Source organism: Durio zibethinus, chromosome 24 (assembly GCF_047325235.1).
Source record: "Durio zibethinus cultivar Kanyao isolate XHJ-2024 chromosome 24, ASM4732523v1, whole genome shotgun sequence".
In the NCBI taxonomy this organism is placed as follows: Eukaryota; Viridiplantae; Streptophyta; class Magnoliopsida; order Malvales; family Malvaceae; genus Durio; species Durio zibethinus.
In genome coordinates, this window is record NC_143185.1 from 2,109,896 (window position 1) to 2,128,482 (window position 18,587).

At 28.8% G+C, this 18,587-nt stretch overlaps 2 protein-coding genes and 1 pseudogene across 2 annotated transcripts; all 3 read left to right on the forward strand.

Moving 5' to 3' along the window:
• The first annotated feature begins 3,056 nt into the window (after positions 1-3,056).
• On the forward strand, positions 3,057-5,938 carry LOC111317338 (MATH domain and coiled-coil domain-containing protein At3g58400-like). Its single transcript, XM_089753815.1, has 6 exons — positions 3,057-3,140; positions 4,053-4,182; positions 4,496-4,665; positions 4,839-5,121; positions 5,474-5,643; positions 5,748-5,938. Exons 1-6 carry the CDS (start codon positions 3,116-3,118, stop codon positions 5,903-5,905), a joined length of 936 nt encoding a protein of 311 aa, XP_089609941.1. The 5' UTR covers positions 3,057-3,115; the 3' UTR covers positions 5,906-5,938.
• A 2,534-nt stretch (positions 5,939-8,472) lies between these two features.
• LOC149511815 (BTB/POZ and MATH domain-containing protein 3-like) lies at positions 8,473-10,982 on the forward strand (annotated as a pseudogene).
• A 2,912-nt stretch (positions 10,983-13,894) lies between these two features.
• Positions 13,895-18,046, forward strand: LOC111315939 (protein RESTRICTED TEV MOVEMENT 3-like). The gene is made up of 6 exons (XM_089754018.1): positions 13,895-13,919; positions 14,473-14,602; positions 15,005-15,174; positions 16,947-17,232; positions 17,587-17,753; positions 17,858-18,046. Exons 1-6 carry the CDS (start codon positions 13,895-13,897, stop codon positions 18,013-18,015), a joined length of 936 nt encoding a protein of 311 aa, XP_089610144.1. The 3' UTR covers positions 18,016-18,046.
• Positions 18,047-18,587: the final 541 nt, after the last annotated feature.

An 18,587-nucleotide genomic window follows, 5' to 3' on the forward strand; every position in this document is an offset into this window, starting at 1 on the left:
TAACACTAGATAGAACCGTCGAACCAATCCATGCATTGACCAGATCATTGACTGATTCGGTTCAAGTAAAAATTTTTTTAAAAATTTTTAAAGATTTTTTTATATATTATTTTGTTATTTTAATTATTATTCTTAATATTTATGTATGTTAAAATGTTTAAATTTACCAAAATAATTTTTTGTTATTTTATAATAATAATTAATAAAATAAATGATGAAATATATAATAAAAATTTTTGATAATTTTTAATAAACCTTATAAAATAATTGGTAAAAAATGTTATAATTATAATACAAAATTAATAAAAAATAAGAAAAAAAATTTTATACGACGATGAGATTCAAAAATACTCCGAGTAGTGATGCCCATAAAATATTTAGGTGAAAAGATTTTTTTAAATACTATCAGTGTATTGGAGTATTTATAAAAAATTTTTAATACAATAAAATTTTTTTATTAATAAAAAATTAAAAATTATTAATTAATTAAAGGAATAATAATATAAATAAGGAAAAAAAAAATTTATCCAATGATGGGATTCTAAAAGTATTCTAAGTAGTGATGGTTTACGAATTTCTAGGTGATAAGATTTTTTTAAAATATTATCAGTGTATTAAAATATTTATATAAAAACTTCAATATAATAAAAATTCTTTTTTCTTCAAAAATTTAAATTAAAAATAAAAAATTAAATAAAACAATTAAGAAAATTTCTAAAAAAGAGAATAAAATGTGTGCATCAACATAGTAACATTTTGCATTGCGTGCACAACATAGTTTTTTTTATGAAAAGTAAATTTGAGCCTCCGAGGATGATGTTCTGTGGTATTCCAAGAAGTGATGCCTTATAAATCTCTATGTGAGAAATAGTTCTTCTAATGTTTCAAACGTATTAAAACATTTTAAGAATTATTTTGATAAAAGGGTTTTAATTTATTTTTCTCGAATAAAATTTGAATACTAAAAAATAAAATAAAATTTAAAAAATAATTTCTAATAAATGAAAATTCAAGGAAATTATTTATAAAATTATTTTTCAAACAAAAAAAAAAGACTGTTTTTATTAAAATCAATGGATAACACATAGTTAATTAATACCGTTTTAAACGGACGTTGTGGGGGTACTAATCATTTCTTGCATGTAATCGACTCCCGAACCTAAACTGTTGCGTAAACTTTAAAATGATCCTTTTAATAAATTTTAATTAATTTTAAGATTTTATTAAAAAGATATACTTTAATAAATGGCCAATCGCACTTAGCCAAAAGAGATTGGTGGCGACTCTCTTTTTTTATTTTTTTTCAAATTCATTGGACAGACACAAAATCATTACGATAAAGATTTACGTCTTATGTGTGTGTTTGTTTGTGAGCAGACTAAAGAAAATTAAGAGAGTCCACATAGGTATGATGCATTGATGCATATGAGTATGTTCTTGATTGTGTTGAAAGAGTGCACATGTGTATATATTTATTTGGGTTGATAACACTTCATAGGACTAGAAGAGATTAAGAGGATATATGCGTATTGATTGTTGAGTGATTGATATGTTTTCATATATATTTGTAATTTTTTTGTAATTAGTAGATCTTATTTTTTATCCGTGAATATAAGTTAATTAAATCGAATCATGATAAATTATTATCTCTTGTATGTTTAATTAATTATTTGATTATACTTTCATTAACGTGAATTAAATTAAAGCTTTTTACCTAATAAATAATATTAAAGTTGTGCGATTTTTAATAAGTGATATCAAAGTTATGAGTTATGATGGTCCAAATAGTTCCCAGGCAAGAAGCTATTAAACAATCACCTGGAAATGAAAGAGGTAGAGGCAATGGTGCAGGAAGAAGGCGTAAAGCAAATCCTGATTTTGATCATTCTGAAACCAGCTCTTCTGCTGGAAATGGTGGCAAAATTTGTCAGGAAATTGATGGGGAGAAGTTAGATCAACCACAGGCAGTGCGAAGGGTAAGCTTTCCTCCTTTTCGGGTTTTCCCCGTTTAACTTCCTCACTTAAAAAAACTCTAATTTAATTAAGTGCTATATGACATAGAGTTATTTTTTAAATTTTAATAATTTTATATTAAAAAATATGTGAATATGATGTAATATATATGTAATGATTTAAACTTAAATTGATAAAATATTTTTTATAAAATAAAATTATAAAATTTTTAGATTAAATTAAATAGTATCTTATAAATTAAATGTAGACCTTCACACTTATGGATTTTATTGCAGTTTTAGAGTTAAAGAATAGGCCATTTGGCTCCAAATTTACTGATATTTTCAATTGAGCTGGCAGCTACAGGAAAGGTTGGATTTTAAAGGCATGTCTTTTTCAATGAGAGTACACATCAAGATACAGAAAATACTCAATGGTTTGATTTGATTTGGTTGCAGGACGTGATGCCTGCCTTCTTGGATGAATAAAACACAACATTTATCTTAGAAAACGAATTTCCTAGAGAAGGGGAAACTAAAAAAACACAAAACAGAAGTTTGAAAGAGATTACTTTATGGGACTGGTATCAATGACAATATTCTGCATTTTCTTAACCAAAGAAAAGCATCCAGTGCTTTCTATTTCAGTGATCATATATTTTTCAATATTTACTTACTAGTAGTATACTAAATTTGCATGCCATGGTCTGGTTATTCTTAGTCATATGCACAAGATCACATCATTGAATTTGTGAAATATATTTATTTTAATTTAAAATTATCAAAAATTAAACTTTGATCATTGAAATTAAAAATATAACATCAAATCAACAAATCACATGATTTTTGGTTAGATCTTCATTTCCTTTTTATAATCCCATAATCCGTAAAACTTGGGTTTTTTAATTTGAAATTTTTGTATAATCAGCAAAATGTTTTTTTCCCTAAATTATTGACATTTTCTAATGAGGTCTTTTCTGTTTACAAGACAAGTATATCATCCCAGAGAGATATTTCTTTTATAGGGTAAGAAAAGAATACCTTGTGATGCCTGCTAGGATTCTAATGTATAAAAAGAATTTCACATGAACAAATTTGATTAAAACCTTAAATCTTTTCTTCTCCTACATATTGTTAGCAAGTAAAAAGGTAATTAAGTTCTCATGGAAGAGCTTCTGAAGAAACCTGGTATGTTTTCTTTCCTTTTCCAAATCTCCCTTTTCCTTGTTTTGTTAGTTGGTTGAAAACCAAATTTACTTTTCTTAAAAGAGAATATTATGATTCCAAAATAGCAATTACTTTTGAATCAAACTATAATCCTTATGATGTATTTGGTATATAAAATTATGATAAAATATAATAAAATAATATTATAAATATGATTAAATTAAATAATGTTATTTCATATTGTGTTTGATATGTGTAACGAATAGGATAAAATAATTTATTTATTAGTCAAAATTATTTTTTCTCAAAGTTTATACAATTTAAATATTGAGTAATTTATTTATTAGTCAAAATTATCCTTCTTCAAAATTTATATAATTTAAATTATTAATTTAATTTTTAAAAGTATAATAGGACATAAGTTCAATCTCGTTGATTAAAAATAATTCTCTTCACTTTTGGAGAATTAAATCATCCTATACTAAGAAGATGATTAATCCTCATTGTAATCTTATCACATTCTTTAGATATAAATCAAACAAAATATAGAATGATTATCATCCTATCTTATCCATCATCATATACACTAAATATAACCTTAATCACTTATCTTTGAAATCTTTATGATCTTGTTTTCCCCAATTACTAGCAATAAGATACGAGTCTTCACTCTTGATTGATTATTAATGATTTTTTTTGTAATTCTTTATAAATAATGTATCTTTTTACTCTTTCGTAGATGTAGACAAATTAAGTATCAAATCACGTTCAATTATTATCTTTTATGTTATTAATTTATGATTTGATTATGCTTCCATTTGATTAGATGATTAATTGATCCATGTCTTTGTGTCTAAAAATTTTGTTTTATATTATAAGTTAGTTGAGATCATGGATAAAATGATTAAATGAAATTCTTACTGATGTTTGTAGGAATCAAAGGAGTTACAAGAGATCTTCCACCAGCTCATTATTTATTCAACATAGAGTCATTCTCTTTGTTGGCTAACACAGGGTTGGAAAAGTATGAATCCCATGCATTTGAAGTTGGTGGCTACAACTGGTGAGATTTACTTTTCTTGAGAAATGTTTTACCTACTAAAGAATGTGGGATTTAATCACAATGGTTTGCCTTTTTTTAGGAGATTAATTTTTTGTAAGATTGAGATTTAATTCGAATGATCTTACAATGTTCGCGACCATCTTCACTTTTTTATACTAAAAAAAATCTAATTTAAAAATAAAAAATAGGGAAGATGGGCAAATTTATTAGCATGCTTGAATGAGAGCTGCTAATGGAAGAACTAGTTATGTTTTAGTCATGATTTGTTTCAAAGCTCTTTCATTTTCCTCTTACATTCTTTGGCAATCTGCAGGAGGTTGTCACTCTACCCAAATGGAAACAAGAAAAGCAATGGCTTTGGCTTCATCTCCCTTTACTTACAAATTGAAGAGACAGAAGATCTTCCCCGCACTTGGGAAGTAAATGCCAACTTTAGGTTCTTCGTACTTGATCAAATTCACGGCAAATACTTAACCATTGAAGGTCTATCTTTTCCTATATAATTTGAAATTAAAAAAAAATTAATTTAAATTTCAGACTTATTGGATTTGATTTTTTAAAAGTAAAACACAAATCAACAGAGCTATACTTCATATTCAAACTCCATTGATATATATAAGATAATAATAATCTCTTGTTTTTTTATGTTGGAGAAGGTGATGGTGCGATTAAGCGATTTTTCAATATGAAAACTGAATGGGGCGATGCTCAATTACTCTCTCTTGATCACTTCAATGATGCTTCAAATGGATACTTAGTTGATGATTGTTGCACATTTGGGGTGGAGATTTTTGTGATCAAACAAACAGGAAAATTGGAGCGTCTTTCCATGACAAAGGATCCTCCCAACAATACAATAACTTTCACCCTACAAAACTATTCAAAATCATACTCTGACTTCTATGTCTCTGATGCTCAAACCATTGGAGACTCAAATTGGTAGCAGAAACTCTGCCTTATTTCAATCTTAATCTCTTTTTCACTTCCTTTCGAATTTTGTTATTGCTACTAGATAATATCACGAACGACTTTGAATTATAATAAAATATTTAATGTGATATAATTAAATTTTAAAAATATTTCATATAACACTTGAATTATAAATATATTAATTAATTTGATAAATTATTTGTCGGCAAATAATGTTAGAAGTAAATACTACATTAGTTTTAGATATTGCATTAGAGATTTTTAAAATTTAAATGTCATATTGAATGTTTTACTATATTTCAAGGAACATTTCTGACATAACCTATTGGTATTTATGGATTCTGAGAATGAAAATATACAGGAAATTGTATGTTTATCCTAGAGGAGGGGGAAGCTGGAAGAATATAGCACTTTCTGTGTACTTGGAGTTGGTAGAGGCTTTCAATTTTCCACCTAAACGAAAAGTTTATGCACAATACAAGTTGAGAGTCAAAGACCAATACAATTCCAATAACAACAGAGAAAAAACATGTAATCGACCTTGTCTCGCTACACTTAGAAAATTTTTAAACAGAACAACTTAAAATTGTCCTTCTCTTTTGTTCTTAATCCCTTTAAATTCTCCCATTTTGTAGGTTCAGTTTGGTTTACGGCTACATCCCGTCGATGGGGTTATCCGTACTTCATGTCAGTGCTGGATCTCCAGGACAAATCAAAAAACTACATTTTGGGTGATACTTTGATAGTTGAAGCAGAAATCATCATCGTTTCTAAAGTCAAACTTTTCTTGTAGAGCAAATTTATTCGAGGGTATATAATTGCTATATGGATTGATGCATTTAGCTCTTCCTTTATTCATTGTTACTGAAGTAATAACACTATAAAATTCTTTATTTTTCATATATACTGCTCAAAATTACAGTGAAAATGTTTTTTTTATTATTATAAATGAAATATTTAAAGATTGAACTCTGTTTAAAATGAATTAAAAAATAGTTAATTCAATCAATTTCATTATTAATTTTAAAAATAAAAAATTAATCGAATTAACATATTAAATCATTGAACTCAACTAATCATTATTAAAACTGAATAGACCTAACAGACTTATTGAATTTAGTCAATTTCAGTTAATAATAATGTTAGAATAGATTAGATCTGATAATTGATATATTTATATTATGTTAAATATTAAATTTTATATATTTTTATAATATTTTATATAAAAATTGTGTGTTATAAATCATATTGATATAAAAACATGAAATTTTTTTTTTGTTGATCTTATATATAATTATTATTAAAATTTTAAATCATATTATTTTTATTTTTTATTTTGGTATCTTATTTATATTATATAATTATATCATATTTTAGATTGTGAAATATAAAATAGACACATGCGCACTCAGGATAAAACAAGAGAGGAGAGAGAAAAGACAATTGGCGGCCAAGGCAACGTACTTTTAAGTAACTAATAATAAATCAATTTAAAAAAACAAAAAAAAAATTAAAATCTTGATGGCAGTTCACGGTCAATGGGAACTATTGGCTCTCATCGGCCGCCGCTTGTCCATCGAAACACTAGCCGAAAAGAAAATCGTCATTGGTAACCCCAAATTCCTAACCCTAAATATTCTAATTTCTTTAACAAATTATTTACATTTTGTTTTTGTTTTCGAAAATGCGAGTATTTGGGGCAGGGGAAGAAACTCTGCAGAAACTGCTGCAAATGTTTGGCTTACCCTATATTATAATATTGTTGCACCAATGGAGGCCGAGGCTTAATGTGCTTATATGGAGCTAAATAACCTTATTGATAGTGTCATAATGTATAGATGTGTAAATCTATTGCTAGATATAGATACAAGAATGAGGAACCTTCAAACAAGAATGAGGACATAGGTTCTCAATGACAGAGAAAATCAATGGGAAAATCAGTGCCTAAGCCACCAAGGAAAAGCCAGAATCCTGTTAAGTATGCTACATCTGTGATGAGCACTCCAGAACCACCTTTGCAGGCAGCTCGCAGGCAAAAAAGCTATGAAACAATCACCTGGAAATGAAAGAGGTAGAGGTAATGGTGCAGGAAGGAGGCCTAAGGCAAATCCTGATTTTGACCATTCTGAAACCAGCTCTTCTGCTGGAAATGGTGGCAAAAATTATCAGGAAGTTGATGGGGAGAAGTTAGATCAGCCACAGGCAGTGTGAAGGGTAAGCTTTCCTCCTTTTCGGGTTTCCCCGTTTAACTTCTCCACCTAAAAAAACTTTAATTTAATTAAATGTTACACGATAAAGAGTCATATTTAAAATCTCAATAATCTCATATTAAAAAAATATCTGAATATGTTATGATATATATATATATATTTAAATTTAAATTGATGAGAGCATTTATGTTTTATAAGATAAAATCATAAAATTTTTTAATCAAAATAAATAAATATTTCAATCTCCCACACTTATGTATTTGATTGCAGTTAATAGAGTTAAAGAATAGGCCATTTGGCTCCAAATTTACTGATAATTTTGAATTGAGCCGGCAGCTACAGGAAAGGTTGGATTTTAAAGGCATGTCTATTTCAATGAGAATATTCATCAAGATACAGAAAGTACTCAATGGTTTGATTTGATTTGGTTGCAGGATGTGATTCCTGCTTTCTTGGATGAATAAAACACAACATTTATCTTAAAAAAGGAATTTCCTAGAGAAGAGGAAACTAAACAAACACAAAACGGAAGTTTGAAAGAGATTACTTTATGGGATTGGTATCAATGACAATATTCTGCATTTTCTTAACCAAAGAAAAGCATCCAATGCTTTCTATTTCAGTGATCATATATTTATCAATATTTACTTACTACATTCCTTTTTTGGTAGTATACTAAATTTGCATGCTATGGTCTGATTATTCTTTAGCATATGCACAATAGATCACATCATTGAATTTGTTAAGTAGATTCTTTTTAATTTGAAATTATCATAAATTAAACTTTGATAACTGAAATTAAAAATATAACACCGAATCAATGGACCACCTAATTATTGACAAAATATTCATTTTCTCTATATAACCCCATAATCCGTAAAACTTGGATTCGCTTTAAATTTTTGTATAATTAGCAAAATGTTTTTATTCACTAATTAATTGACATTTTCTAACGAGGTCTTTTCTGTTTACAAGACAGGCATATCATCCCAAAGAGATATTTCTTTTACAGGGTAAGAAAAGAATACCTTGTGATGCCTGCAAGGATTCTAATGTATAAAAAGAATGTCACATGAACAAATTTGATTAAAACCTTAAATCTTTTCTTCTCCTACATATTGTTAGCAAGTAAAAAGGTAATTAAGTTCTCATGGAAGAGCTTCTGAAGAAACCTGGTATGTTCTGTTTCCTTTTCCAAATCTCCCTTTTCCATGTTTTGTTAGTTGGTTGAAAACCAAATTTACTTTTCTTAAAGAGAATATTATGATTCCAAAATAGCAATTACCTTTGAATCAAACTATCATCCTTAGGATGTATTTGGTATATAAAATTATGATAAAATATAATAAGATGATATTATAAATATGATTAAATTAAATAATGTTATTTCATGTTGTGTTTGTTGTGTGTAACAAATAGGATAAAATAATTTATTTATTAGTCAAAAATATCATTCCTCAAAGTTTATACAATTTAAATATTGAGTAATTTATTTATTAGTCAAAACTATCCTTCCTTAAAATTTATATAATTTAAATTATTAATATAACTTTTAAAAGTATAATAGGATATAAGTTCAATCCCGTTGATTAAAAATAATTCTCTCAACTTTGGAAGTATTAAATCATCCTATACTAAGAAGATGATTAATCCTCCTTGTAATCTTATCACATTCTTTAGATATAAATCAAACAAAATATAGAATGATTATCGTCCTATCTTATCCATCATCATGTACACTAGATATAACTTTAATCACTTATCTTTGAAATCTTTATGATCTTGTTTTCCCCAATTACTAGCAATAAGATACGAGTCTTCACCCTTGATTGATTATTAATGATTTTTTTTGTAATTCTTTATAAATAATGTATCTTTTTACTCATTCGTAGATGTAGATAAATTAAGTATTAAATCACGTTCAATTATTATCTTTTATGCTATTGATTTATGATTTGATTATGCTTCCATTTGATTAGATGATTAATTGGTCCATGTCTTTGTGTCTAAAAATTTTGTTTTATATTATAAGTTAGTTGAGATCATGGATAAAATGATTGAATGAAATTCTTACTGATGTTTGTAGGAATCAAAGGAGTTGCAAGAGATCTTCCACCAGCTCATTATTTATTCAACATAGAGTCATTCTCTTTGTTGGTTAACACAGGGTTGGAAAAGTATGAATCCCATGCATTTGAAGTTGGTGGCTACAACTGGTGAGATTTACTTTTTTTGAGAAATGTTTTACCTACTAAAGAATGTGGGATTTAATCACAATGGTTTGCCTTTTTTTAGGAGATTAACTTTTTGTAAGATTGAGATTTAATTCGAATGATCTTACAATGTTTGCGACCATCTTCACTTTTTTATACTAAAAAAAATCTAATTTAAAAATAAAAAATAGGGAAGATGGGCAAATTTATTAGAATGCTTGAATAAGAGCTACTAATGGAAGAACTAGTTATGTTTTACTCATGATTTGTTTCAAAGCTCTTTCATTTTCCTCTTACATTCTTTGGCAATCTGCAGGAGGTTGTCACTCTACCCAAATGGAAACAAGAAAAGCAATGGCTTTGGCTTCATCTCCCTTTACTTACAAATTGAAGAGACAGAAAATCTTCCCCGCACTTGGGAAGTAAATGCCAACTTTAGGTTCTTCGTACTTGATCAAATTCGCGGCAAATACTTAACCATTGAAGGTCTATCTTTTTCTATATAATTTGAAATTTTAAAAAGAAAAAGTTAATTTAAATTTCAGATTTATTGGATTTGATTTTTTAAAAGTAAAACACAAATCAACTAAGCTATACTTCAAATTCAAACTCCATTTATATATATAAGATAATAATAATCTCGTTTTTTTATGTTGGAGAAGGTGATGGTGCGATTAAGCGATTTTTCAATATGAAAACTGAATGGGGCAATGCTTAATTACTCTCTCTTGATCATTTCAATGATGATTCAAATGGATACTTAGTTGATGATTGTTGCACATTTGGGGTGGGGATTTTTGTGATCAAACAAACAGGAAAATTGGAGCGTCTTTCCACGATAAAGGATCCTCCCAACAATAAAATAACTTTCACTCTCCAAAACTATTCAAAATCATTCTCTGATCCCTATACCTCCGATATTCAAACCATTGGAGACTCAAAATGGTAGCACTGCCTTATTTCAAACTTATCACTTTTTCACTTCCTACTGAATTTTGTTGGTATTTATGGATTCTGTCGATGAAAATATACAGGAGATTGAAAGTTTATTCCAGAGGACACGGAGCCGAGAAGTATTTAGCACTTTCTGTGTTCTTGGAGCTGGTAGAGGGTTACAATCTTCCACCTAAACGAAAAGTGTATGCACAATACAAGTTAAGAGTCAAAGACCGATACTTTTCCAGTAACAACAGGGAAATTACATGTAATCGACCTTGTCTTGATACATTTGCAATGCAAATTTTTCTTCTATTTTGTTCTTAATCTCTTTAAATTCTCCCCCTTTGTAGATTCACATTGGTTTACTCCTGCATCTTGGGAGTGGGGTTCTTCATACTTCATGTCACTGCTTGATCTCCGGGACGAAAACAAATACTACATTGCGAATGATACTTTGATCGTTGAGGCAGAAATCATCATCGTTTCTAAAGTCAAACTTTTCTTATAGAGCTAATTTATTCAAGGGCATATTGCTATATGGATCGATGCATTTAGCTCTTCCTTTATTCATTATTACTGAAGGAATAACACCATAAAATTCTTTATTTTTCATATATTCTACTCAAAATTATAGTGAAAATGTTTTTTTTATTATAAATGAGATATTTAAAGATTGAACTCTATTTAAAAAACTATTAAAAAATAATTAATTCAACCGAATCCATCGTTAATTTTGAAAATAAAAAAATCAATTTAATTAACATATTAAACCGATTATTATTAAAACTGAATAAACCAAACGTATTTATTGAATCAAGTAAATTTCAGTTGATAAGAATGATGGAATAGATTAAATCTGATGATTTGTGTATTCACATAATATAAAATATTAAAATTCGTATATTTATATAGTGTTTTACATAAAACTTACGTATAATTTATATTGACATAAAAATATGAAATATATTTTTTTAGATTTATTAAACCTATATATAATTATTACTAAAACTTTAAATAGTATCATTTTCGTTTTTTTTTTTCATATCGTGTTATCATATTGCGTAAATTATTAGATCTAGAATATAGGTATGCTCACTCTAAATAAAACAAGAGAGGAGAGAGAAAAGACAAAACGACGTAGTTTCTGTCCATCGCTCAGCCTCTTGGCATTGGCGCCAAAGGTAACGAATTTTTCAGTAACTAATAATAAATCCACGAAAAAACAAACAAATAAATAAATAAATCTTGCAAAGCAAGCAAAAAAAAGGGAGTTCACGATCTATGGAAACTACTGGCTCTTATCGGCTGTCGCGCGTCCGTCATAACACTAGCCGGGAAGAAAATCGCCATTGGTGACCCCAAATTCCTAACCCTAACTATTCTAATTTCTTTAACAAACTATTTTTTTTTTTCGAAGATGCAAGTATTTGGATGGTTCAATTCCTGAAAGCGATAAGAGATGAGAAAGGAGAACAGAAGGGATAAAATATAACAAATTAGAGAATTGCATCTAACTTTTTGTGGTCAATATTGAGGAATTTTAGGTGTTTTGGAATGTTGCTTTCTATTGAATCTTCTCTATCCTCAAAATGCTCTCTGCCTAATATCTACTAATAATTTTGTGCATGTTACAGAAATAATCGAATGGAGTTGAGTTGTTATAGTAAAAAGTTTGAACTCGATAACTTGACTCAAAATGAAAGTTAAGCTACTCAAACTTATTCGATTATATTTGTTTATCAAATAAAAAATGAGCTTGATTTTCATGTTCGATTTTAAATTTGATTATTTGTATTCAAACTTAAGTTTGAGCTCGAATTCATATATCTATAAAGGTAAAATTGTAATTTTTTAATTAAAATAATAAAATATATATTAAAATGTAAAACATTGATTAGGCTCATCAACTATTCTAGCCGAATATTAGAAAGCTTGAATTCGATTTATTCGAAAAATCGAGTTGCTCAAGCTCAAACTCGACTCAACAATGATCAAATCGAATTCAAATTTTATCCAAATTTAATTCGAATAGCTTGCAAATACTGATTTGATATTTATACCCTAGTGCACGTGGTGCTCTGTAGGAACTGCTGCAAATGTTTGGCTTACCCTATATTATAATATTATTGCACCAATGGAGGCAGAAGCTCAATGTGCTTATGTGGAGCTAACTAACCTTGTTGATGGTGTTGTCACTGATGATTCTGATATATTCTTGTTTGCAAGTGGATAAGTCAACTGAGCCTTTCACATGGGGAAGGCCAGATCTTTTTGTGCTTCGTAAGTAAGTAGCCTTACATTTAGCTCTAAGCTTTTAACAAAATTAGTAATCCCATGTTACTTTCCTTTAAAGTATGTTCTGTCTTAGCAAACATTTTAACAAGACTAACACTTTTGGGGTTCTTGCTTTAGTATGTTATGTAAGTGATAATTGGTTTCTGATTTGCTTTGATTGCATGCAGACTGTGCTGTGAGAAGTTTGGCAGAAATCAGACAAGTTGCTACTGCCTGTTTTAAGTGAGTACGAAAAACGTGAGGTTTGAGACTTTTCCCTCTCCGTATCATTTCTGCATGGTTGTGCACATTATGCACTTGAAAGCATTTGCAGCATCACCTAGTAAAAAATAAAGAACAGAGTGGTGACTGTTCATGCTTCTTTATTTTGTGATTGTTGATGGATTTATCATAGATGAAGTTACTGATAACATATATTTTAACTTGTTGGATGAATAACACACAACATTTATCTTAAAAAAGGAATTTCCTGGAGAAGGGGAAACTAAAAAAACACAAAACAGAAGTTCCAAAGAGATTACTTTATGGGATTGGTATCAATGACAATATTCTGCATTTTCTTAACCAAAGAAAAGCATCCAGTGCTTTCTTTTTCAGTGATCATATATTTTTCAATATTTGCTTACTACATCCTTTTTTGGTAGTATACTAAATTTGCATGCTATGGTCTGATTATTCTTTAGCATATGCACAATAGATCACATCATTGAATTTGTTAAGTAGATTTTTTTTTAATTTGAAATTATCATAAATTAAACTTTGATAACTGAAATTAAAAATATAACACCGAATCAATGGATCACATAATTATTGACAAAATATTCATTTCCTCTATATAACCCCGTAATCCGTAAAACTTGGATTCGCCTTAAATTTTTGTATAATCAGCAAAATGTTTTTATTCACTAAATTAATTGACATTTTCTAATGAGGTCTTTTCTGTTTACAAGACAAGCATATCATCCCAAAGAGATATTTCTTTTACAGGGTAAGAAAAGAATACCTTGTGATGCCTGCAAGGATTCTAATGTATAAAAAGAATGTCACATGAACAAATTTGATTAAAACCTTAAATCCTTTCTTCTCCTACATATAGTTAGCAAGTAAAAAGGTAATTAAGTTCTCATGGAAGAGCTTCTGAAGAAACCTGGTATGTTCTGTTTCCCTTTCAAAATCTCCCTTTTCATGTTTTGTTAGTTGGTTGAAAACTAAATTTACTTTTCTTAAAGAGAATATTATGATTCCAAAATAACAATAACTTTTGAGTCAAACTATCATTCTTATTCAGTTGTCTTTGAAATCGTTTTGTTCTTGTTCTCCCCAATTACTAGCAATAAGAAAAAAGCTAGCAATTTTTGTTGAGAGTTTGGCTTCAATCTCTTCATCACACATTGAAAGTTTAGTAGAATTATAAGAGTCTTCGTCGTTATTTAATTGTTAATGATTTGTTTATATAATTCTTTATAAATAGTGAATCTTTTTACTCATCTGTAAATGTAGGCAAATTAAGTAACGAGTTATATTAAATTATTATTTTTTGTGCGAGTTATTTATAGTTTGATTATGCTTCCATTTAATTAGATGATTAATTGGTTGATGTCTTTGTGTCTAAGAATTTTATTTTATTAGCTGAGATCATGGATAAATTGATTAAATGAAACACTAACTCAATTCAGTAATGAAATTCTAACTGATGTTTGTAGAAATCAAAAGAGTTACAAGAGATCTTCCACCAGCTCATTATTTATTCAACATAGAGTCATTCTCTTTGTTGGTTAACACAGGGGTGGAAAAGTATGAATCCCATGCATTTGAAGTTGGTGGCTACAACTGGTGAGATTTACCTTTTTGAGAAATGTTTTACCTACTAAAAAATGTGGGATTTATTCACAATGGTTCGCTTTTTTTTAGGAGATTAATTTTTTCGTAAGATTGAAATTTAATTGGATTGCTCTTATAATGTACCGTTTTCACTTTTTTATAAAAAAAAAAAAAATTGTAATTGAAAATAAAAAAAAAAATCAAATTGTCTTCAATTTTTTTAGTAAAAAAATCTAATTTAAAAATTAAAAAATGGATTTCGGATATTAAAACCATAAAAGGAAATTAGGGAAGATGGGCATACTTATTAGAATGCTCGAATAAGAGCTAATAATGGAAAAACTAGTTATGTTTTACACATGCTTTGTCTGAAATTTCTTTCATTTTCTTCTTACATTCTTTGGCAATCTGCAGGAGGTTGTCACTCTACCCCGCTGGAAACAAGAAAAGCAATGGCAATGGCTTCATCTCCCTTTACTTACAAATTCAAGTGACAGAAAATCTTCCTCGTACTTGGGAAGTAAATGCCAACTTTGGGTTCTTCATACTTGATCAAATTCGTGACAAATACTTAACCATTGAAGGTCTATCCTTTCCTACAAAATTTTTTTCTTATAAACTTCATCATTTAATTTTTAGTAAAAAGTAACTTGCAGTTTGAAAATAAAAAGATTAATTTAAATTTTAAATTTATTGGATTCCTGTGTCTCTTTCATTTCATATTGAGAAATTATGGAGAGAATGAAACCTAAATTTGTAATGTGCCTTTTGTGAGATAAAATCATGAAATTTTAAAATCAAAATGAATAATACTTCACAGGTTAGATGTGGGTCTCTACAAATGGTATCACAGCGATCACCAGTCGGATAGGATGATAATATCCAGTAGGTTAGGTGTGGGTCTTCACAAATAATATTAGAGTGAGATTGGGTGTGGAGACGTTGGATAGGAACTAAGTATTTCACCGTGGAACGTCAAGTTTTATTGTAGGATTCTAGAGGCGGTTACCAATTGGACAAGATGACAACACCTCGCAGGTTTGTGACAATATTTCACAGGTTGGATGTGGGTCTCCACAAATGATATTAGAGTGGTTATCAGTCGAATATGAACTAAGTGATGTGGAGTTGTCGAATTGGAACTAAGCGAACTAACTGGTGTGGACTGGTGTGGAGACGTCGGATTGGAACTAAGTGTTACGCTATAGAACGTCATGTTTTAAAACAAGATTCTAGAGGTGGTTACCAATCAAACAAGATGACAATATCTCATAGTTTGGGCGTGGGTATCCACAAATGGTATCAAAACGGTTATCAGTCGAATAGAAACCAAGTGCTACATCGTATAACATCAAGAGCGATTACCAATTGGATAGGAACTAAGTACTACACCGTAAAATGTCAAGAGTGGTTACCAATTGAATAGGAACTAAATGTTACATTGTAGAACGTCAAGTTTTATTGCAAGATTCTAGAAGCGGTTACCAGTTGAATAGAATGACAATACCTCGTAAGTTGGGTATAAGTCTCCACAAATTGTATCAAAGCGGTTATCAGTTGGATAGAAACTAAGTGTTACACCATGCTATGTCGTAGAACGTCAAAAGCAGTTACCAATCAGATAGGAACTAAGTGTTATACCATAGAACATCAAGTTTTATCGCAGGATTCTAAACGCGGTTACCAGTCGAATAGAATGACAATACCTCGTAAATTAAGTGTGAGTCTCTACAAATAGTATTAGAATGGTTATCAGTCATATAGGAACTAAGTGTTACACTGTTGAACGTCAAGAGCGGTTACCAAATTTTATTAGAAATGTCAAAAACGATTACTAGTCGGATAGAAACTAAGTGTTGCACCGTGAAACATCAAGTTTTATGGCACGATTCTAGATGCAGATACTAGTAAGAGAGGATGATAATATCTCGCAAGTTAAGTGTAAATCTCCACAAATGGTATCAAAGTAGTTACCAATCAGATAAGAACTAAATGCTACAATGTGAAACGTCAAGTTTTATCATAAGATTCTAGAGGTAACTCTCACAATGTAGCATTTAACTCTTGTACAACTGGTAACCTAGCTCTGATACTATTTGGAGAGATCCACACTCAATTTGAAAGGTATTATCCACTTTGACTTTTATGTCTCATGATTTTATCTCACAAAAAAAAAAAAAACAAAAAAACTCACAAGTTTGGATTTAAGATTCTACTTATATATTATAACATATCATCAAAATCTCTTGATGTGGAACTGAAGTGTCACAATTTCATTTTTTTAAAACTGATATATGAATCAACTATCCTATGCCTTGAATCCACGCTTCATCATCTCTTGTTTTTTATGTTGCAGAAGGTGACGGGGCGATTAAGCGATTTTACCATATGAAAACTGAATGGGGCATTGCTCAATTACTCTCTCTTGATCACTTTAATGCTGCTTCGAATGGATACCTAGTTGATGATTGTTGCACATTTGGGGTGGAGATTTTTGTGATCAAACATACTGGAAAATTGGAGCGTCTTTCCATGATAAAGGATCCTCCCGACAATACAATAACTTTCACCCTACAAAACTATTCAAAATCATACTCTGACTTCTATACCTCCGATGCTCAAACCATTGGAGACTCAAATTGGTAGAAGAAACTCTGCCTTATTTCGAACTTATCTTTTTTTTCACTTCCTTTTGAATTTTGTCATTGCTACCAGATAATATCATGAATGACCTTGAACTATAGGAAAATGTTTAATGTGATATGATTGAATTTTAAAAATCTCTTATATGACACTTGAATTATGAATCTGTTAATTAATGTGATAGACTATTTGTCAGCTAACGATATTAAAAGTAAATCCTATATTAGTTTTAAATATTGCATTAGAGATTTTTTAAATTCAAATATCATAATGAACATTTTACTATACTTAAAAGGATATTCCTGACATTAAAACTATTGGTATTTATGGATTCTATGAATGAAAATACACAGGAAATTGAAAGTTTATCCTAAAGGGAAGGGAGCAAGCAAGGATAGATATCTTTCTTTGTACTTGGAGGTAGAGGCTTTCAATTTTCCACCTGAACGAAAAGTTTATGCACAATACAAGTTGAGAGTCAAAGACCAATACAATTCCAGATACAACAGGGAAAATACAAGTAATCGACCTTGTCTCGCTACATTTAGAAAATTTTTAAACAGAACAACTTAAAATTGCCCTTCTGTTTTGTTCTTAATCTCTTTAAATTCTTCCCTTTTGTAGCTTCAGATTGGTTTACTGCTGCAAGTTATAGTTGGGGTTATACGTACTTCATGTCACTGCTGGATCTCCAGAACAAATCAAATGACTACATTTGGAATGATACTTTGATAGTTGAAGCAGAAATCATCATCGTTTCTAAAGTCAAACTTTTCTTGTAGAGCAAATTTATTCGAGGGTATATAATTGCTATATGGACTGATGCATTTAGCTCTTCCTTTATTCATTGTTACTGAAGTAATAACACTATAAAATTCTTTATTTTTCATATATACTGCTCAAAATTACAATGAAAATGTTTTTTTTTTATTATAAATGAAATAGTTAAAGATTGAACTCTGTTTAAAATGAATTAAAAAATAGTTAATTCAATCAATTTCATTATTAATTTTAAAAATAAAAAATTAATTGAATTAACATATTAAATCATTTAACTCAACTAATCATTATTAAAACTGAATAGACCTAACAGACTTATTGAATTTAGTCAATTTCAGTTAATAATAATGTTAGAATAGATTAGATCTGATAATTGATATATTTATATTATGTCAAATATTAAATTTTATATATTTTTATAATATTTTATATAAAAATTATGTGTTATAAATCATGTTGATATAAAAACATAAAATATATTTTTTTTTTATTTTGGTAATCTTATATATAATTATTATTAAAATTTTAAATCATATCATTTTTATTTTTTATTTTGGTATCCTATTTATATTAT